Source organism: Eupeodes corollae, chromosome 1 (genome assembly GCF_945859685.1).
Source record: "Eupeodes corollae chromosome 1, idEupCoro1.1, whole genome shotgun sequence".
In the NCBI taxonomy this organism is placed as follows: domain Eukaryota; kingdom Metazoa; phylum Arthropoda; class Insecta; order Diptera; family Syrphidae; genus Eupeodes; species Eupeodes corollae.
The window spans coordinates 99,726,476-99,750,264 of NC_079147.1; the positions used below are offsets into that span (position 1 = coordinate 99,726,476).

General features: G+C 34.9%; 1 protein-coding gene across 1 annotated transcript in view; it reads left to right on the plus strand.

Annotated features, from left to right (window-relative positions):
* The window catches only part of LOC129941992 (putative uncharacterized protein DDB_G0287457), a 309,405-nt gene extending 286,431 nt beyond the window's left edge, over positions 1 to 22,974 (plus strand). The window contains exons 2-4 of the mRNA XM_056050788.1: positions 12,769 to 13,140; positions 22,800 to 22,887; positions 22,932 to 22,974. Coding sequence (XP_055906763.1) covers positions 12,769 to 13,140; positions 22,800 to 22,887; positions 22,932 to 22,974 — 503 coding nt within the window. The remainder of the gene's footprint in view (positions 1 to 12,768; positions 13,141 to 22,799; positions 22,888 to 22,931) is intronic.
* Positions 22,975 to 23,789: the final 815 nt, after the last annotated feature.

Here is a 23,789-nt window from a genome sequence, read left to right on the forward strand (position 1 = left end):
TGTTTTCAAGAACAAACTCATTGAAAAATCTCTGGATAGAGTATTGACAAAAATTGAAAGTAAAGAGGTGAGGAGCCCGATGGAGCTTTCAAATCAAAAGGGCTTTTTTATTAAAGTCTTATATTGAAGGAACATTGCAATCCATCATTTCTGCAGAAAACTGATAGATTGTAGACATTCTCTCCAGCTGAGTTATTGGAACTAATCCGGGCAAGCGAGAATTTCAACCCCAAAACGCTTAGAACTCCAAACACTAATCTAGTTCATGAAGATCAAATTATTGTTGTTATAACGAGAATAAGTATTTCTTCTGCTATGCTGATGATCTGGACTTATTGATTGCGGGACAGTTCGTCAACTTGTTTAGCGAAATCACCACCGTGATTGGTTGAAATCACGGCGATGGCTCTGAAGAAAGTTGGCAGCTGGGCAACGAACAATGGATTAGGTGTTTATCAGAGCAAAATTGAATTAATGCTCTTTACGACCACAACTATAATTCTTGCCTTCACCCTACCACGAATTAACAAGGTTACGAAGACTTCCATTTCCATTTACGCCTGTAGACAAACTTTTGGTAAAAAGTGGGGTCTTTAATCGAAGATGATTTGGTGGAAGTACAAAGTCGTTAAACGGCCTACTTTGTCTTATGGATTGATTCTGAGGTGGCCTGCGCCTAACAAGAAATACAATATCAAAAAATTAAGGACGGTTTAAGGAATAGGTAGTGTCGGCACTACATGATACCTTTGATCCTGCCTCACAGATACTTTAAATTTCATTCTGCACCTCCTACTAGTAGGCCTACATATATCAAGTATTTACTACATTGCAGCGGGCTAAGACTTAGAGAATCAAATTGTTGGTCTTCCAAATCCTATGGACTTTGATACCACTATCTTTTCTGACGGGTCAGAGATGGAGAGTGGATTTTGTCGGGAATCTTTTCTTTTTTTTCCTTAAATGTCTTTAAGGGTTTTCAGTGCAATGTACTCAAATCAAATTCAAACCAAAATAGAAACACGTCTATCTTTTCTGCACTGACAACCAGGTGGCTATCAATTCAGCCAAAATATTCTCTAAACTTATCTAACAATGTCGGGATGAACACTCCAGTGTCAAAATCAACTTCCGTATCACTCTTATTTGAGTTCCAGTTCAATTTTTCTTACATAATCCAACGTCGGGTGGAACAGTCTACCTTCCTTAACAATATTGTTTTAAGTTATCTCCCACTGGCTATCAAGGTTTCCCTCAGTCACAAGCCAGTCAGAAAATATTTCTATAATGTCAACAGCCACAAATGCTGGTTCGGCATTTTATACTTCCTGATCAAATGGCTGCTCTAAAAATGGGAAGATTCAAGTGTCCTTTTTCATTTGGATTTCAGCACGCAGCCACAAAGTGTTGAAGTTTCACTAGATTAATTTGAATTTCAAGAGGTTTTATTAGAACTATACAAGTGCGAACTGAAATACCAAATGTGTTTCTCACAACTCGTTTTGCTTTCGAGAGGCTATAAACATACATCTTCTTTTTTGTATATGTAGTTAAAAAGGAAGCAGAAACAATGACCTTGGGCTTTTAAGCCAAGCTTTGTTAAAGTTTGATGAAGAAAAAACAGTCGGGTCTGCTTCAGATTTGTGGGCTCCAAAGCTAACCATAACAAATTTGTAACTTGCATCAAAAACTGAACTAAGCCTTTCAAAGTCTGGCCTAATGCTTAATCATTTCCATGTTACTCCATCTTACCGTTGCTTTTCCCAATCCCAAAAAAAAATCGAAAAGATGGCAGAATCAACTTCATTTCACAGAAGGAACAAATGATAACGAATGACGAAACAAATTCTTCAAATAGAAACTTCAAAGTGGCATTTAATTGAACGACGTTAAAAAGCGAATCTTTGATTTGATTAACGACCGATTGTATTAACGTCCATTCTTTCCAAGAACATGGAAACGCTGATCAATTATCAGCTCATGAAATATCTCGAAGATTGAAAGCCAGATGACCAACAGTGCGGCTTTCGCAGCAATACTTCCACTGGTGGTCTCATTTTACATCTCAATGAACAGTAGGGCAAATCTTTACATCGTTTTGAAGAAACTTCATATTTCGAAAGCATTTTATAGGGTTTGACATCAGATTCTCTCATCGAAAATGCGTGCTTTCAGTTTTCTATGCTATGCTTCATTGGATTAGTAACTGCCTTTCTAATCTTTTAATACAAGTGGTATTGGATGAGTTCAAGTCCGAAAACCACAAAATAAATGCGGGCTCTGTTCTATCTCTAAAACTCTTTCTAATGTTTATTAATGATCTCCTGTCTGCAAATTCTAATCTAATAAATTGTTCCACTGACAATAGTACTCTTAACTTTCCATAGTTGTTTTGAGACTCACATCCACCTTTCTTCGTATGTAGAACTGCAACGACAAAATATGCTAAACTCATTGAATTTTGAACTAAACAACATTGCCAAATCTGAAATAAAAACCGAGTGCAATTTATTGCTTCAAAATGCTGTCTTGTATCGTTATCCGAGATATAACCCCTTTGTCGCTAACCATGGATGCCACTCGCATCAATGAGATTGAACAATAACATCGGTGCTTTAGCCGAAAATTCCCCAAGGTGTTTGGGTATCCTTAGGCGATGCTAGACATTTATTTTTCACCCCGTCTGATCAAGCTGTTATCTACGAGACTTATATACCGTCCGAAGCTAGGGTATAACTCCTAACTATGGTCTGCAACTTACTTAAGTCTCTTGGACAGTATTGAACGTAAAACATTTAAATTGATGATATTATCACCATAAAATCATTTACTTCAATTGAACATGGTCGAAACGTTCCTTGCCTAACAGTTTTTAATCGTTATTGTAAAGTTTTATGCTCTAGAGAAACAGAACCATTCAAACCCTCAAACAGTTCAACCGTAATTTTCGCGATAGAAATGCTCATCAGATCCCAACTTCAGTCGTACTTCAAATACAGAGATTTGTTCTTTAGCCGTACTTCCCGAATGTGGATGGCTCTTCAACACTCTGTCTTTCCCATTTATTGCATGATTCAGGAATTCAAAACAAAAACAAAACCAAAGAGGAATACGTTGAGCGTTCCTGTAGTTTCAGAGACCCACACGAAAATTCTGCTTTTTAACTTAGTTTCGGAGGTAAAAATGGGGCTCATCACTCAAGATGATTCTTTGATGAAATTTGGATCATGTTGACCCGAACAGCGAATTTACATTGCATAAGATTGACCGACTTGAGTTCTTTTATAAAGCGAAGCTGAAGAGCATTAAGACTGAAGTCCTTAAATAAGATTTAACAATTTTTATGTTAGCATGTAGTATTTCATAAGCAATGAAAATTATAAGCTGTATGGTCACATTTCTAAAACTCGAAGTACATTACTTCATTATAACCTCTCAAAGTTCTTTATAAATACAGTCTGAACCGCAACAGGGAAAGTAAATGCGTCTGCACCATAAAGCAGGACTCTGTCATTTGCAGACTTTAAATCGATGAATAGACGTTTGTTTTCCACTTAAAGTTCCTGGGTGTGTGCATTCAAGCCAAAAGTATTGCGTGCAATAAAAAAAAAAGTACATTATGAACTCTGCCGATGAAGAGCCATTCAAAAATTTGCAACTTTCGAGTTCACTTCAATTTAACGCACTTGAAAATTGATTGAGAGTAAAAAAATGTTTTTAAAAAACCAAAAATCATTTCCAACCACTTAAACAGAATTCTATTAACAGCACAAAATATAGTAGATTCAACACGGTTAAGTGGCGCTCCAATCGCATGAGAGAATATTTTATTCATTTATGATGAAGTCTATTTGAATGCCATTAGCTTTATATTTAACAAAATTCCATTTTCATTTGCTTTGGCACCATGAATATGGATTTATTTAAATGATTCAACAGCTCAGAACCAAAAAGGCGATACGTAAATTGGTTTTATTCTATTTTATTAAGTTTGTTTAAATAAGTTCAATCGAGATTTTATAGAAGAATTAGGGGAATTCGTTAAATTCGTTTTTTGATTTCTAAATCCATTGAATTTTGCACATTAAGTTTTGCCAATAACCTGAGGCTCAAGAATATCTTTGCGCGGTCTAAGAAAATGACGGATATTTAAAAAAAACACAATTTTGTGAGAAATTTTAAAGGAAAAGCTTCAAAATTTCAATCGAATTACCTTAAAGAACAACATTTTCGAAATGTATTTTATATCACGCTGCAATTAATGAAAGTCAGCTTTAGGAGATATGTTAATTTCATAAAATCAGTTCGTTTCGAAGGCGGATGCCAAAAGCAAAAATACCCTTAAGCCCTCTGCCTCTTTATCGCTCTAATTGAAAGTCACCATCGTCGAAGCATCGTTACCGCAAATAATTAATAATGAATCCTTACGAGAGAACACCTGCACATGCATTGCATCACAAATATGAAAATGAGTACACGCCGCCGTTAAAATATTCAATTAGCTTTTCCTCCGGCAAGGCTATGCAGGATGCACCTACCCTACCTATACTCTAGATAAGGCTTTAATATATAGTTCTTGTGTAGCTTAAAGCAAGGGATGTGTACGAGTATGTTTATCGAAGCAGAATTTCTACAGACTCCTGAAGCAGTACTTAATCTTATCCTTGGCGCTCAAAACAGATATATGGTAAGGGGGTAAAACGATTTAGGCTAAAAGGAAGAAAAGGCGTCAAATAAAAGACAAGTAAAATATAGGTTTAAGCTAAGAAAAATATGTCAACGAACTTCCTCTACAGGTTGCCTCTCTACACAAAGAGTAAAAGTATAAGACGAACAAAAATAATGTGCACTTCTTTGTCAAAGGATTAACCTGAAAATTTGCCTTCCAATGGATTGTTGTTCAACGATAAGTATCTTCTTCAACATAGGCACTTAAGTATCCTGCCGCACTTGTGCCATTTTGTGTACTCTAAAAGTAGATAATGTTGTCTAGCATACTATGTACTCGAATATATGTAAAATTGTTTCTTCTGGGAATTATGTACGTCTTTTGTTAAGATTTTCTTTTCAATTCTTAGAAATGAAGAAATGAACAATATGAATATGAAGAACCATCTTGAATATTTCGATTAAGTTGCGGTAGTGGGGTGCGGTAGTCAGGGGCGGCAGCAGTGGTGCATGCGATTTTCTACATCAGATGTAAAAAGGGTTTCTTCGAAAACTCTTGTTAATATTATTCCTAGATATAGGTACAATGTATTCAGTCCTTTAATGCTTAAATTAATAAATGAGGTGAATTATCAGTTATGAACAAAAGATTATACTTATCATTTGGAAGGATTTGAGTTTGTAGTTAGCCGCAATCTTGAACTGCTCTCTATAATAAATTCTTTTTGTCTTGAACAGGATACAATAAGAGCTTTTGAATTAATAAGAATAAGTTGTGATAAGCGAGTTCAACTCTCTTCAGTTTCTTTTTCAATTAAATCCTTGTACCATATTCATGTGATATTTTTGATAACACAATAAGTTAGGGCTTACGTTATCATATTTTATCAATAAGAAGTCTTCATAAACGTTCAATAGAAAATGCATCGCAATGACTTTCAACAATAGTGCTGAATTATAAGTATTCGTATGCGTCTTTTAATAAGAACTTTGGCAGTTGATAGCGGCTTTATTGTTGAAGCTACATTTGTAAAATTGGCTGTCATTTTCAAAAATTGTATTATCAAAGTTGGTGTTGTTATGAATGAAACTAGCAATGGTTCCAAATTTCACATCATTCACGAAGAAAGGTTGCTTCAAGAGTGTAAGAGTCAGATAGGGCTGCATATTGTTGCCAATTTGTTTTAGGACTACCTTGATGGGAAAGGACATAAAATAAATTAGTTTTGGTTCACTGAGTATAGTGGGTATTGCCTACTCTAACATCTATCAAAGCTTTAATTCGTCTCGGCATACCTTGAATAAGGTATGCCAAACTATCCCACGTAGCAATCTCATCTGATCTCGTCCTATTTAGTGTGTCGGGAAGAACGAGTCGCTTCTTATCATTTTTACCAGCATATCCCAAATATGTTCAATGGTATTCATGCCTACTTGTTTCAAGTAGTCCCTAACGCACCTGGCAACGTGAGGTCTTCTATTGCCTTGCATCAGCAAGAAATTTGCTACTAATAAATAGTTCGAAAGGAATCACATATCCAAAATGTTGGTGATGTAATGATTGGAGTTTAAGGATCAATTCACTATGCACTGGCCATTTATTCCGTGCAAGGAAATTCCTGCCCACACCAGGAAGGAATCTCATCAGAAATTTTCACGCTGGGAAATTATTGCTGAATTGTATTTCCCACCTGATCTTCTCTATACTTGGCTACGTCCATCTGATCTGGTGACAATTGACATAACATGGACTTATCGGTGAAGAGAACTTTACCCTAGTTGTCCTAATCTTGGTGAAGACAAGCAAATTCCATTCCCTCGTACTTTATCGTGAGTCTTTGTATAAGACCAGACCACTTTCCACTATACTCCACGCCGCCGCTCAGTGGCCCGTTTTTGCAAAACTGCTTGCAATATTCATTTTTCAAGTGGATCAATAATGCAAAACCGTTTAGTTCACTGGGTTCACTAATATTTGAAGCTCCAGTAATCAAAAAATTATTCAATTTGAGTTATTGGTGTTCCTTATAAAGCAGGCCAAAGTTGAAGATTTTTTATGATGATATTTTTTTTATTTTTATTACGAGAAAAAGTGTTTCAAAACGCTTTTCGTTTTTGTTTTCATAATATGCATTGGCATTTTTTTCAATTGCTTAATTTAATGTTTTTGGAAACACTACTTTTTGCACACTTTTTCGACTTCAAATTGTATAGAAAAAAACATTCAACGAGTGGTGCTAAGATCTCAACTGATTCAGAATCCTTATATATTTTTTAACATAAATCCAAAAGATGAGCTGCGTCATTTTGCATCGAACTTTGCTAGGGAGATTTCAATCGATGAAGTCAGTCACCCCCCCCTTTTTTATGAAAAATTCTTTTTATGGATTTCTTTGTTATGTGTGTGGTGCAATTCAAAAGATGATTTTATTTTGAAAAAAAAAATTAACCACTTTTTATTTTTTGTTTATTACCTAAGATTTTCAAGAGTTTAGAGCTAATTGTTTTAAGCCTGTACTAAAATTTTAAATAATGCATTTGTTTTCGGTTATACGATTGAATTATGATCAGGTACTCTTATTGATACGGATTAAGAACTTATTGATAAGATTTACAACAATCAAACAGATATTAAAACAATTTTATTACAACCTTGATATAAAATGGGTAACCACCAAAAGATCTAAAAATAACTTCAAAAAGAATGCAGAACGGCTTTCCTAGCATATCAATACCGGACAAACAGAGGAAGCGGGTGATCTCCCAACTACATCAAGAGGAAAGACCAAGGAAGTTAGTCAATGAGTGCGCAACATTTACTTAAAAACAGAAACTAATCAAAGCTACAAAGGAGATATGTACAGAACATCTCTCTGAAGCTTTGAGTATAAGATACAATAAGGACCATGAAAAGGGGAAGAGTGATATAATTCAGGCAATATCTTCTGCAAGTCCACTTCGTGTCAAAAGAGTCAAGGAAAGCATTCACACTCCCCAACACAATCCCATAAAATGCACCCATAAAATACACCCTTGACTCTCAAAAGAAAAATATAAAATTCTGAGAACTTCGTTAAGACATCACAACATAGATGTCTTGCCATCCTACAGTATGATAACGATTGCGAAAAAAGAAGCAGTTCCCGAAAACTCAGAAGTCACGGAAATATTAGCTAGAGAGTAACTTCAAAACATGATGGATCATATAGCAATGCAGCTAATAGAAAGCAAAACGGAGGATAAAATAATTGCACTTCCAAGAATTCTAACGTTACGGAGTAAATGGCGCTGCGATGGATCATCTGGACAAAGTGCCTGCAAGCAAAAAATAAATACAACAGATGGTGAAACAGACGCATACATGTTCATGGCAGAAGTTGCCCCACTTCGACTCAATAGTACAAATAGTGAACATTGGAGGAACCCTCGCCCATCATCAGTTCATTTCTGTCGGCCCATTATGTTCAAATATGTTAAAGAGACTAGTGACATCATAAATACCACAGTCAAAAAGTCAAATAGCAGATATTCAACCAACAATATATAAACTTAATGAAGGAACAACTATAACTGTGAATCACGAGTTATTTTTAACTACGAGTATGATGAAACAAAGTCTACGCGGTCATGTCCGATATGCAAAAGGACACAAAAGAACTTCAATAAAGATGAATGAATTGAGGACGAACATAATTACGAATATGGAATCTCTCAACTGCACGCTAGAATCAGATGCATGGAATTTATTTTGAAGCTTGCGTATACTCTTTGACAATAAATAGAAGGTACTGGTGAATCGATTGCGATCAAGGAGTCGGAAAAAAGAAGAAAACAAGAGATCCAAAGGCGTTTTCAAGATGAGCTTTGTCTTGATGTGGATTACCAAATAAAGGGTTTGGAAACACTAATGACGGAAACACTGTAAGAAGATTTTTTGAACAGTCAGATGCCACCGCTCGAATAACTGGAGTCAATTAAGAAGTTATAAGGAGGCTCAAAATAATATTGAACGTTTTGAATTGCAGAGAAGTGGTGAATGCAGTTAAATTTTTGCAGTACACTAAGAAAACGGCAGAGCTTTCAAAACAAAAGTATCCTGTAAAACTACTCACTCCAACTCTACACAAAATATTGGGTTATAGTCAAAATATCAATCACTACCACTTGGAGAACTGTCAGAAGAAGCCCAGGAATGCAAAAAATAAAGACTTCAAAAAATATCGATATCAGAATACGTGTAAAGTTACAAGGATTTGGCAGAATTAGGACCTATTTAACATTCTAGCAACCTTTTCGGATCCACTTATTTCTTCCTTAAGGCATGTGAGAAGCCAAAAAGATCTGAAGGAACGATACTCTCCAGAAATGATGAATTTATTACACATTTCCACGGACTTTGACGGTTGCATATTAAAATACTGCTATGTTTATCACCTTTGTTAAAACTTCTTATTTTAACAAAAATCTCTGAAACACCCTGTAAACAGTTTTTTTTGAAAATTTTCTTCAAGATAAAAAAATTTAAGCAATCCTTTTTTTCGTTTAGGAAATATATTAGACAAATCTGTTTCTGGCATCTTTTCTTAATTTTTGAAGATGTTCTGGTTTTTTCAAAGTTATCTCCGGTTGGCGCTTCATAAATCTCCAGTATCAGTTTCCACCTGGGGTATCGTCCTTTAATTGAGTTTTTATTCCTCTGCTTTTTACATGTTCTCCAACAAGTTCCCTAAGTTTATGTTTGTCAAAGGGTAATCCCATGTTCGCACGAGTAATTATCTTCAGTCGCTTTCTGAAGGAAGGGTGCTCGCTCTGACACGATTGCACCTAATGATGATTTTCGCATATTATTTCTTTGAAAGATAATTAATTTCGGGATTTTGTATTTATCCTCGGCTGCGCGGTATGTAGTTTTTTTTTATTCAACACACCTCGTACAGAGTTTTGAAGATCGTTTACACTATAATTTACTTGTGGTTTCTTCTTTGTTTATGTTTGGAGCATTTTAAACGCTAGAAATGGAGTTAATGTAAAAAGAGATATAGCAAAAGCGACGTTTATATTTACCCCAAAATGTGCTTACATTTACCCCATATGCTTCAATTACTGAGGTAAATGTAAACTTGCAACAAAAACGCGCAAGAAATGACAACACCATGGTTTTTTCACAGGAACTACTTTAATGAACTTTTAATTCCATAGAACAAGAAAATAATACTTACATTTGAATTAAAATCAACTTTTTTAGAGGTCACAAACAGACTCACGAACTTGAATTTAACTTTTCAGAGACAACTTCTTTTCACCTCTAAATTTCTCAAGAAAATCCGAACAATAACCGGCGCGGTGTCGCAACATTTCATATTTTGATTTTTTTTTAAACGTGTAAATAACAGCCGTTTACATTCACCCCATGTTTACATTTACCCCAACCGACTCTTTTCGATGAGTTCAAACCTAAGAAACACACAATAAATGCTGGTGTGCCCCAGGGCTCTGTTCTGTCTCCGACACTATTTATAGTTTTTATTAATAATCTCCTGTCTAAAACCCATAATCCACTTACCTGCTCCGCTGACGACACTACCCTCAGCTTTTTATATTCGCTTTTAGATTCCCGTGATAAGGTAATAAGCATTATATGATAAGATCTTTAAATTCTGGTCACCTATACAACACTGTTTAACAGTGGATCAAAAATTGAGTAGAATTTAATAAGTCGAAAACTCAATGTTGCTCCAACATTACTTATCACCTTTTCTACTATCCTGAGTTGCATAAGCCCCAAGGAGACTTAAAACCTTACAGTTCTCACAATTGAAAACCAACAATTCCGCAATATGTTTGGGTTTCCTATGGGATAATGTAAGGAGCATAGCCGATTTTCTTGCTCGTTGTTTGGCTGCATTTGCCTTCCGATAATCCTTATCGAAGCATGCGGTATTGTGGTCATTAGGCTCTCGTTGATGGACCTATAAAGACTTGTTGCCTAAGTCTGGCTCCAATTAAAAATCCACATCCAAATAAGCGTTGTTGGTTTTCTCGGTATCAGTCACGATAGTGAATATCGCAGCTTGCTATCCTCTTTTTACCCGTTGATATGCATCTGCCTTATAGCATTCTAGAGTCTCCGCTAATTCTTCGACTACAAGTGGTCTATTAAGGACCTAACATTCCACATGCATATCAGAAGTTGTTTTTACTTCATTTGTTTTGGTTGTTTTTCAACATTAAAGCCGTGCGAGGCTTGTGAGTGTTTCGCAACTGGTTTTTCTTTACGTGGTCAGGAAGTCACCTTAAAGCACGACCTTTAACCTAAAGGACCAGGCCCTTGTTGGAACTCCAAGAGCGAGAGCCGGCATAACCATTCCTTACTTGCCTGTGCTCCGAATATATCTCAGTGACGTTATAAAGTTTTCACTAAGTAGTTCAACCTAACTTAAACTGTAGACCCCACCCATGATTCCATGTAGGGAATTCCTCTGCTGCCGTCTATATGTCTATATATATGAAAGAACAGGTGCCTTAGAGGAAAAACCTCTTCCTCCTCTTTAGTTTGCCACACCCAACAACTTTCCACTAGTGATCGGGTTCCAACTGCCGTAGTAGCACCCGATGTTCATTGACTATTATCTATAAGACTTATAAACGTTGGATGCCCCTCTCTTCCTTTTTTAATGCTAACACTGTGACTTGGAAAAATAAGAACACCAACAATCTTGTAAAAAAGTACAAGGTACAACGTTCAAGGCTCCTCAAAGATCAGCTTTTGTTGCCATTATGAAACTTCAAACAGCCATCAATAGATGTCCAGGTAACATCGTGGGAGATTTTTGGACACAAATCTATAAAGAAAAAAGTCCGGAAATGTTACCGGCCATTTAGCTTGAACTATATTTGGTTGGTTAGATCATTAGGAATTAAAATAAATCAAATGTTGAGATCTATTTCCATATAATTTGCCTCTATTTACATTTACCCACATTGACCCTGGCCATCAAAAACCAAGTAGCGTTCGAAATAATAATCTTACTTAGAGGACTATTTTTTGTGGATATTTCAGGACAGGATCACTCAAAGATATATCCGGAAACTTCACCAATGTTTTACATGCCACAACTTGGAGAATTGCAACTCGTTGTCTGCCTGACCTAGCTGACTTAGCTGACCTATAGATGCTGAAACTATATTATAAAACACCATGAAAAAGTCACAGTTTGGCGTGGGCTCTGGATCTTGAGCGTTATCGACCAATACTTCTTTAAGGAACGACTTTGGCCATGTATCACTCCGCCTACTGGGAAGACTTTTGGTCACTTTGTTTACTAACTTCTTTCGCTCTGAATTTGATGATATAAAGATAAACAGCCAACGGTTACCCGACATGGCACTTAGCTCACTCTGCATTAAAAATTCTGCATCTTATGTGATGACCTTTTATACCAGTAGACGAAATTGGTTTGCATACAGTGGCCCAAATTTTCAGCTTTCATTCTAAAAAAAATATGTGCACTAGCAAGAAGAGGTGATTCTTCAAACCTTTTTCTGTTTAAATAACTCATTTTATCTGTTAAAGTACCAAAGTTATCTTTTGCTCCCTTTAATAAAAATTTACGAAGAAATAAAAATGCAAATCCTACGCAAATAAAAATTATACAAATTTTCTATCCCCATTATTGAATTTCCATACGTTTTTCTTTTTATTGCCTAAATCGATAAATCGAATTGGAATTTAAGATCATTTGCATAGAAACGCAAATAATATAAAATTTGGTTTTCACATAATTTATCTCTGCACGAACTTTGACATCTGTGTTGGTTTTTGAAAATATATTCATCATCCCTCCTTCCATAAATAATATAATACCACTCAGTTCTTCAGACATGCAAGATGATGCTATAAAAGAAAAAGGTCTTATCATAACATTTCTACTTTCTTTTCCCTCCTTTCTTTTTTGATTTCGTTCAGCCTCATTAAACTTTTATTGAAATCTTTGACGCAACTTATTAATATTTCACCATACTTTTATTACTTACTTAGCCCTAAAAATTCAAAAACTCAATTTCCTTTTTCTCATCTATGGTTTTTCTTTTCTATTACAGATAAGTACGTGAAACGTCCCCCTCGGAAAGCTTATGGCCGATTGAGTGTGGATTCAGATGATGGTTCCTCAATGAAGAACAATATCGACGATCCCTTCGATGATCTGGAGAATTTTGAAATGATTTCGTCAAAGGATAACAATGGTGGTGCTACGACGACGACACAACATCGTCATCACCAGCATCCTGTAGATAACGATGATGGCCATCATCGTCACCACGATATGCAGGGTAACTATGTTGAGAATGATTCGGACTTGGAACTGGATGGACCATCATCAAAAAACGACACATCCCGACGACAAAAGGAGATTAACGCAAATACCATAAGCCGATTACAGGCAATGGCCATGTCCGACGACGAGGATTATGGTATGAAAATAATACGAATGTGTATCATTTAAAATTCAAAACCAAAAAGAATTATTTATGGGAGATTTGCGATAGGAGAAGAGGGCTAAGGGGAAATAGAAGTGATTCAAGGTTCCAGCTTTTAGCATTAGTAAGCCATTTGGGGATATTTAATAGGAGGGTTACAGCAGGTCGTAAAACAGACTTTCGTTTTATGAGCTTTAAATTTTTGTCGGTGGCGATTACATATGGAAGTAGGTATCATTCAATTTTAGTGAAAAATTATTGAGGGAGATTTTGTACTTGAAATGTTTGATTTTTATTGAGGGTGTTTTTATTTGGAAATGTCTTTACCCTTAATTACGGATATCCTGAAAATGCTCAATTCTGTGATGTTAAAAATTGAAATTTAAAAAAAATATCACCCTGACCTTGAAGCATAAATAAAAATCAATTATAAGAAATAAGTCAAAAATAAGAAGTTTCGTTTTCAATCCGATAGTACTTTTTTTCGGAGTTGGTATTTTTGACAGCTGTCCCTTGATTGTGGAGTTATGTGTAGGCCCTTGTATATAAACTTTGAAATATATATACAAAGGTGTAGGCACTTGTCTACGCGGATAAGCCCAAAACGATTAACGCCTTGAGAAGAAATATTTTCTTTTTTGTTGACTTACGACCAGAAAGTGGCCTCCTAAGGTAAAAAGTGGTCGAAAATTGAACCACTTTGTTTGGTCTATTTGTATCAAGCCGTAGCGAAAACATTTTTAAGACATAATACCATACTTTTGGCCATAACATTAAATAATATGGGTTTTATTTCTTCTTGAAAACTAAACTTTTACAAAACAGAAACCATCACTTATAATCTCAAATAAGCTTAAATTTATTTGCCATGACTATCATTTTTAGAGTAAATTATTGTGATAATCGTGGGCTAAGAGCGAATTTTCATAGATGCCAGCTGTTTTGGCCCTAAAAGAAACTCTAGTATGTGAAGATTCCGATCCTGCTGAAATGTGTATATTTGTTTATAGCCTCACCATATATATTAGGAATGATGTTGTCTATCAGCTTTTGCCACAATATGGTATTTGCACCAATTCTTTTTTAATTTTATGCGGTTTAAATTTTCTGTAACCAAGCAAACGATTCAATGTTGCTTCCTTTATCGAAGCCCTAATTTAGATAGTGTCAACTTCTAGTGAATTTGATGCTTTGTCTGATTTCTAGCTCTGAAATCGTTTTTACGGGTAATTGCAATGTGATCTATCTCATATAGGAAAATATGTTGTGTTATATCTTCAAATTTCTCGTGTCAAAACACTCCGGTAAAAGTAAGATCTCCTGAGATAACCGTTTGGTAATACGAGAAAGCCAATTGCGGCTTGCTCAATAATTTTTTCTGAGATAGTGACGTTGTAGCCAGCGCTGATATTCCCTCAAGTTTGATACTCTTGGGAATAAAAACTTTTATCTGAATAGAGTTAAAAGCATCCGATCTGCATGGTTTCATTCGAGCTGCAAAGAGGTTATTAGAGCTAAGCTGTTAAGTTTCCTGCATTGTCCCAAAGGCAGTACGAATGTTTGTTGATGCGTGGAAAACATGATTAATTCTTCCCCTTCCTCGATCATACACTCGTTGTCAATGAAAATCCTTTCATTCTTTGCTAGCCAGTCGCCGCCAATTCTACACAGCCAGTGAGTGTTACGACTCCGCCTGTACTTGAGCTTGTACTTAATTATATGGCACCAATCCTTTTTCGCACTCGTACTTTGGAAAAGGTCCTAAGAGATCTTAACACACATACTTTCACTGGTCCGGATGGTATCTCCGCTTCAGTTTTCAGGAGGTGTTCTTCAACGCAGACAAATCCACCATATAAGCTTTTAAATCTTTCCTACTATTCAGGTCTCGTTCCAACTTTCTTTCTTACCCTCTAATTACCGGCCGATTGCACTTGCATCCGTTCTTTTCAAGGTCATGTAAACGCTGATTACTTATCAGCTCAAGAAATATATCGAAGATCAAAAGCTTTCTTACTGAAAGAATGGCTGAAAAGTCAGCTAGTGTTCTCATGGTTCATCTCACCGAACAATTGAGCAAATCTTAACATCATTTTAAAGGAAGTAAGATTTTTGCATTTGATATTTGAAAAACATTTTATAGGGTTTGACATCAGGATTTCTTATCGAAAAGGCGTGCTTTCGGTTTTCATGAATCCCTCTTTAATTGGATTATTGGCTTTCAGATCGTTCAATACAAGTAGTATTGGATGGGTTCAAGTCTGAAAATAACAAAGTAAATGCTGGTGTGCCCTTAAGCTCTATTCCATCTGCAATACTCTTTCTCATTTTTACTAATGATCTCTTGTCTGCAGCTTCTAATCCTATACATTGTTTCGCTGACGATAGTACTTTTAGCTTTGCATATTCGTTTTTAGACTTACATCTCTCCTCTTCGGATGTGGAACTGCAACGATAAAATATGATAAGCTCATGAAATTCCGACCTAAATACCATTGTAGCTATAGAGGGGAATAAAAAACGCGTGGCATTTAATGTTTCATATTGCAGAGATTCGTTCTTTAGCCATACTACGCGAATGTGGAATGCCTTACCACACTCTGTCCTCCCATTCATTGCATGATTCAAAACCAATGTGCACCGACATTAGTGCGCGCGGTTGTATGAAACAAAAATAAAGTTGTTAACCTTCCGACCACAACACTTTTAAAATATATTTACATACACCACAGCAGGGGTGACATAACACCACAGCCAAGAAAATATATATAACAAAATACTTTAAAGTAAAACACACATTTTTTATTCAAACAATACAATTAATATACTTTGTTGAAAACATATAAAAACTTAATTCATAAAAAAAAACAAATATTTTTACGAAAAACGGTAGAAAAAAGAATGAAGCAAAAATTGCGTTGGTTCCTAAAATTTTAAGACATTTTTAAAATTTAAAAATGACCGCTAGGAGTCGCCAATTAACATTGAAAATCATAAAAATCGATAAAGTACCCAATCGCACAGGTCCGTTGCAGATGTTCTGTAGATTGATATTGTAATAATTTAACTAGAAGTTTTTCCATTACATTTTTTAAAAAGGTGTCCTAATAGTAGTTCGTTGGCATGGAGTAAGCAAAGAACCATTGCAAAGGTCGTTTTATTTTTGTTTCGATTGTTCAAATGATTCCATTTTTTATCTTGGTGTTATTGTTAGTCCCCTCCCAGCCAATAAGCTTTTATTTATTTGTTAAAATTTATTATTACTGTTTATTTGTAAATGTCAATGTGATAATATATTACTGATCTGTATAATTTATCTGACCATAATCTTACAAAACCGCTGTTACAATTGTTGTAGTAGCTCGTCTGATATTTTGAATCTCTCTGCCACCTTTGCAACATTAAAAAGAGATTTTGGTTTTGGGCCAAGTGAAGCAGTGGAGGCATTTTTTTTTTGGTTATCTTGTTAAAGCTTCAGTTTTAATGTCTTCATCGGTATCTGAATTGTTACTTATTTGTTTTTGCGTGGGCGTCGGCCAGTATTTAGATGTGTTTAAAGTTAAATTGCATGGCCATTTTCTTTTCAGATATTTTTGAAGTTTGATGGTTTCATCAACATCGATATTCCCGATCATCGTTTTTCTGCCAGACCTTTTTTCTTTCAAGAACAAACGTTCTTTCTCAAGCACTTTTTATTTTTAGGGCATTAATCTCAATACATTTAAAAGCATTCATTCGAAGCTCAAAAACATCGGGTACTCTTCGGCCCTTGGGTGTTTTAAGAAGTTCAATGTAATTGTTTTTTTTTTTAAATAATTCAATTGACAATTTTTTTAACAATACACGAAAACTACAAACTTCATAACCAAGACAAATCGGCACACAAGATGGAAAGTTATCTTTGTGGGTTGTATCCCAGCCTCTTTTTTGAATTGCCATGGTAAAAAATCACCAACTTAATTTTTTTGAGAGTCATTTCTGCATTATTATAACAAAATTTATTTGAAGTCGATATTTTTACTTGTTCTTGAGCTATGGACGACTTAAAAAAAATCACGAACGTACGTGCATACACACGCACCGCACATACGTCGTTCTAAAAATCTTTTATTTCGATTGTAGGGAACTTGAAACGTCGAGAAATGTCAAAATTTTCAATTCGACAAATCGGACCGATTACAAGACAAAAGGAGGCTGGGATGCGAACCACACTGATAACTTCCCATCCCCTCTGTCGATTTTTCTTGCTTAAAAGTTTGTATGTTTTCCTCTTGGGTTAAAAAAGTTGTTAGTTGAATTAAATTACCAACAAAAAGTTTTAGTATTGTTTTTATTCTTTATAAAAAAAACTGTCAATTTTATTTTTCTCAACATTTTAATGAATGTTGACAAAAGTATTTTTAAAAAGATATAAAGTTTTGAAAAGATATTTCAGTTGAAAATTTTGTTAAATTTTCTTTTAAATTTTTATTTTTTGTAAAAAAAACTGTTAATTCGATTTTTGTCAAAATGTTACTGAATGTTGATAACTATATTTTTCAATAGATACATAATAATTTGAAATGCAATTTTTACAAACTTTGAGTAATGTTTCTTTAAGTTTTTATTTTTTACAAAAAAACTGTCAATTCGATTTTTCTCAAAACTTGACCAGATGTCAAAAACGTTATTTTTCGTTGCACAAAATTGTTTTGGAGATAAAATCATTTAGCATTCGTAAAACTTTCGAGGTGACAAAAGTTTTTTTTAGTTTTTTGATTTATAAAAAAACCGTAATTGGATTTTTTTTTTCAAAAAATGTCTTTGTTTTGTATCAATTTACAATTTATTATAAAAAAAAATTAGTTCAAGTTTTTTGCGTTTTTGGTTCATGATATATTTAAGGTTAACCAAAATTTTCACCTTTTTTTAAACTGCTATGGTAAAAAAAACGCCCACACATTTTTTTGAGAGCCCTTTCGACATCTTTTTGTCTTAATATCTGTATAGCAAAATTTATTTGAAGTCTATATCTCTTCTGGTTCTTGAGCTATGGACGACAAAAAAAACGTCGCGAACGTACGGACATACGGACGTACGGACGTACGAACGTACGTACACACGCATGAGCAGACATCTCTCTAAATATATTTTATTTCGAATCTATTGACCTTAAAACGTCGAGAAATGTAAAAATTTTCAATTTGACAAATCGAACTCGTTACGAAAGTTAATAAAAAAACAAAGGGTAAACATTTTGGTTAACCCAAAATATCTCACGAACAAATAACGGTAGAGACTTGAATTAAATTTTATATAATATATTGTGATATGATACCATAAAAGTACATTTAAAAAAAAAATCAAGTAACGGTCTTTTTTATAAATAAAAAAAAATTGAAAAGAAAATGTTTGTCTCCTCGAATATTTTGCGAACAAAAAAAAAGAATTTATTTCCAAGGTAATTGTGTGCAACGAAAAATAAGGTTTTTGACATCTGGTCAAGTTTTGAGAAAAATCGAATTGACATTTTTTAATTCAAGTTGGCAAAAATTGATCTTCGACTCAAATATCATTTAAAAAAATTTAAGATTATAGCTTCAAGCTTATTTTGACTTATAAGAAATATTGTTTTCAACATTTTTGATGCGACTAGCTTTTTAGCCGAATATTAAAGCTATGAAAACAAATGAAACGCGATAAATTTGCAAGTAATATAATTTATTCTTTATTAAATAAGCGCGGAGATGGTCTGTCGATAAATACAAAAATGGACTGTGTTAGGGCAAGTGCGATTGATAACAACAGCTATTCTTGACAGGTTGATGATGAAGGCGTGCTAATAAATTGCAAAGGTTCTATAGTTGGTCATGGCCTACGTTTGGCATTGGCTTTGACATGAAATTGCTATTTGGTGCTAGAAGAAAACTAGAAACATTATAGGGTGATGTTTTGGGTTATTGTCAACAACCAAAGTTATTTTTTTGCGAACAGCAACATACTGCCCGCCTTGAAAGCTCCTACTTTTAACACTTTATGTACCTTTGCTTGTATTTTCAAGATCGAGTTCGAATGGTATTGGACACAATTTGGATATCGCACGTTTATAGATACCTGTGGCTGTTTTGACGTTAGCCACACGTATGTTCCCATCGTCTCCTGTGTAGATTTTAACGATTCGTCCCATTGGCCATTTGAGAGGTGGTGTGTTATCTTCCTCTAAAAGAACTAGCTCATTAATGTGAATGTTAGGTTGTGCAGAATTCCATTGTTTTCGAAGTTGAAGTTGTTGAAGGTAGTCATGTGACCATCGTCGCCAGAAGTTTTGTTGGATCCATTGAAGAAATTGGTATCGTTTCAGGTTGCTAATGTTGCAAGGTTCTGCAATACTGGTAAGTGGTGACCCAACCAGAAAATGTCCTGGGGTGAGGGCTGTCAAGTCGTTAGGATTACTGGACATTGGAGTGAGAGGCCTGCTGTTCATAACTGCCTCAATTTGGCAGCAAACTGTTGTCATCTCTTCAAATGACAGCACCGCTTGACCAATAATTCGTCGAAGGTGGTGCTTGGCGACTTTCACAGCTGCCTCCCAGAGGCCTCCAAACTTGGGGAAGCGTGGTGGAATAAAACTCCATTCAATTCCATCTTGAAGACACTCTTGACGAATGATTTCGTTGTGCTGCTCGGACATGTATAATGTATGCAACTCTCTAAGTTCCCGATGTGCTCCTGTAAAATTAGTAGCATTGTCTGAATATATCTTAATGCACTTATTAATTAAAGATGTACCTCCTCCATTGGAAAGATTAACCAGTGCGGCAGCAAGTAATACGTACCCAGCATCTCGATTGGTGTTGTCCGCATGGCTTGCCTGTAAAGAGGTAGATGAAGACGAAGGTAATGGATTAGCATTAACAATTTCTTTTGAATCTGCTGCTGATGGTGCAGGAGTCTGAGGAATTGCAGGTGCGATGCGCTCACGATGAAACAAGGTATGATCACTGTCACCACATTTTTGACATTTATATGCCGAGTTGCAATGTTGTACTGTGTGACGTCCTCGTAGGCAGTTAAGGCATAATTTCAACTCCTTGGTGAGCTTGAAGCGATCCATTGGAGATAAGTTAACAAATTTTGTACAGCTAAATGGGTTGTGTGATGGCTGGTTCCAAAGACACAAGGTGACGTTGAAGGTGGATTGGTTGTAAGCAAGGACGAGTTCTTGAATAACGATTCTTGAGTTCTTGATTTGGCGAGGTGATGCGACTGCGACTGTTGTGATCGTTGATGCGATTGTAATGTGTTGGCTGATGTAGAACTGCGATGTGATTTTGCTTCGATGATGTTGAGAGTTTTACACCGTCTCTCCATGAATGTGCAGAGATCATTCCAGGATGGGAATTCAAAGGCGTCACTATTTGTCAGGGTTGTGGAATCCAAATTTTGGGTTAATTTGCTAAGGGTCTTCTGCTCTTGTCCGGCCCATATTTCATCTTCCCATTTGGCTTGGGACTCGTTATCAAACTTTGACAAGATCAAATGCAGCAAGAATCCATCAGAAATTTGTTCCGTAGTACCTATTGAATTGAGTGCTCGGAGATTGACATTGATGGTGTCAATCATACCACGAATAGTTTCCACAGTGGGTTTAACTATGGAGTGCAGTTGAAAGATTTCTTGGATGTGTGCCTGGAATAAAATTCGTTTGTTATCATATCTGCATTTGAGAAGTTCGATGGCAGTTTCGTAGTTTTGGCAGGTGCATTCTAGAGACTCAATTACTCTGGCTGCGTCTCCATGGATGCAAGACCGGAGATACTGAAACTTTTCGATGTTGGTGAGCTCCTTGTTGTTATGAATAAGCGAGTTGAACATGTCTGAGAAATCCATCCATTTGGTATACGATCCCGAGAATGATGGAAGTGCTAACTTTTGTAAGTTCACACGAGATTTATGTGAAGTGGTGACGTTGTTGGGTGCGATGGTGCTATTTGGTGCCAAAAAGGTATCCAGATGTTGGAGCATATCTGAACGTAGAGTGTAATACTTACCACTCTCTTACCACTTGTGAGTTCTTCTTCGTCAAGACGTTCGATCTGGGACTGCACCTTCTCAAAGTTGATGTTCTGAGTCTCGAGCATTTGCAATTTGGTTTCAACCTGGAAGCGATTAAGAGAATTCAAATTAGTGGCCAGAAAGTTTTTAGCTTTAGTTTGCTGTCCAAGGATGACAGCATGTTGAGACCGGAGAGCCCTTAATTCAGTTTCATACGACTCATCCGATTTGGTTTTGGTTTCATTTGACATAATAGCGATTTTTCAATTCACGATTGTTCACAATTTGACACAAGTTCAAATTTTCGGGAATAAATTTAGTGCGACTAGCTTTTTAGCCGAATATTAAAGCTAATTTATTCTTTATTAAATAAGCGCGGAGATGGTCTGTCGATAAATACAAAAATGGACTGTGTTAGGGCAAGTGCGATTGATAACAACAGCTATTCTTGACAGGATGATGATGAAGGCGTGCTAATAAATTGCAAAACATTATAGGGTGATGTTTTGGGTGTTTGGCAACAACCAAAGTTAATTTTTTGCGAACAGCAACAATCATATTTCTCATTTTTGTTTCAAAATGTTTTTTCGATTTCAACAGAATTTTAATAATTTTCAATCTGTAAATTCAAATTTGTAATTTATTTCTAAATCCTGAGCCCTTTAGTGCCATTTTTTTTACAAAGCAAATTGTTAAAGTATATGATTCCTTGAAATAGTATTGTCGGGAAGTGCCTTTTAATTTGAATGTTGTAAATTAGTCAGTTACAATATTTTAAGTGCTTTAGCTGTAGTTCAGCTACTATTTTGGTCATGGAGATGAAATTCGATACGATACATATCATCGTCTAGTCTTGTAAGTTTTGCAAATTTGAAATACCTTGCTTTATTAATTTACGCGGAAATAGAAAACTTTCTGAGTTTTTTTACGGTAAAAAGGAAATAATGTCACAAATTGTCGAGGCACTTCCGTGAACTTTGATAGCTTTTTAAATTTGATCAAATTTCAATATCAGGTAAAGCTTTTGATTGATTGAGACTTTTTTTAATTTAAAAACTTCTACCTTTTCTCTTAGAATTTTATCTTTCACCTTTTTGTAATAAAAAACAATTTTGAAACAATTGTGTTATCCCTGAAATTTTCGAAAAATTAAGGGAGTTAGTGCTTCTCACTAAAACCCTTTAATTTTAAAATGATTTGATACTCAAGTTTATAACAATAACAATATTATATGTACCTTACATCTTTTATTTAATTTTTTTTAAATGTTTTCTATAGAAACAATGTTGTTGGTAATTAAAAAAAATCAGACTTAAAACAAGACCTTTTTTTCCCATAAGAGATACCAACATTGAATTCCTTTAATTTGGCATTCCTCTCATATTTCGAATTGGATAGAACATAGGAATATCAAAACATGACACAAATCTAATCAAAAAAACAAAGTAATAGGTATTGGAATACTTCTTCTAGCTCCTCGTAGATATATTTAGGTAAAGGTACAATAGCTAATGGTTATTTATTATGTTTCAATTTAGGTTTATATTTTTTGTTGTATCTTAACATCAAAATAAAAAATAAAAAGTCTTTCTATAAAACTTTATTTTACTCTTTGACAGATGAGTCCTTGACTTGTAACGTGTGTGATAGAGCTTTTCATTGTCACAGGCAGTTGGCGTCCCATCAACAAAAAAAGCGACATTTTGGGTAAGTGCTTGATCCATTGTTATTTTTCTATTTTGTAGGATTAGGTTAAGTGGGGGAGTGGGTGTGGGAGAGTTGGTTTGTGGCTGAAATTACATGTTTTCTTTTTTTTCAAAACAAGAAAATTGAATAAAATTGAATTTTATTGAAGGTTTTTGGTTTCTTTATTGTGTATTGGGTGTCAAATGGAAGTTGAATAATAAAAGACTGCATGGAATTACTTTTAGGGAAAAAGGAACTTAGGAATTCGAATTTTATGTACAAGGATGTCTGATGAAGAAGTAGATAAACCCACAGAAAACATCTATGGTCCTCCATAAAAGGAATTGTGTGAAGTACCAATGTATTTAATTTTGTCACTTTTTTAAATTGAATTTTTAAGGAGTTATTGGGATGAATATTTAAAATAGTCAAATCTTTCTTCATATTAATGGTAAATTTGTTATTAACGTTTGCTCATCAAGAATCTACTCGCGTTTAAATGTCTCCTCCTAAATTTATAATTAAATTATAAATTATTTTTAAGCAGTTTATCAACTTTACCAATTATGGTTTAATTTGAAAGATTGCCAACCAAAATTTAAAAACTCAAGTTTCTGAGTTTATTTCCGTCTTTTAGGGATATTCATGATTTTTCTGGAATTGAAATTAATTTAATTTTTCATAGGCTCAAAATAGGATGGGGTGCGTTGAATTTAAGGTCTTTCAAGACATTTTTAGTCGAAAACCAATTTTGTCAATTTTAGTAGCATTTCTTGAAAATTTTTATTTCTTACATCAAATACAGATTGGATTTTTCTTAAAACAATACCTACCTTCATTTATTCAAGAGATATCGAAAATCGAACACCAATGTGGGTAAAATTTTTTGTAGATTTTAATTTTTATGAAAAAACTGACTGTTG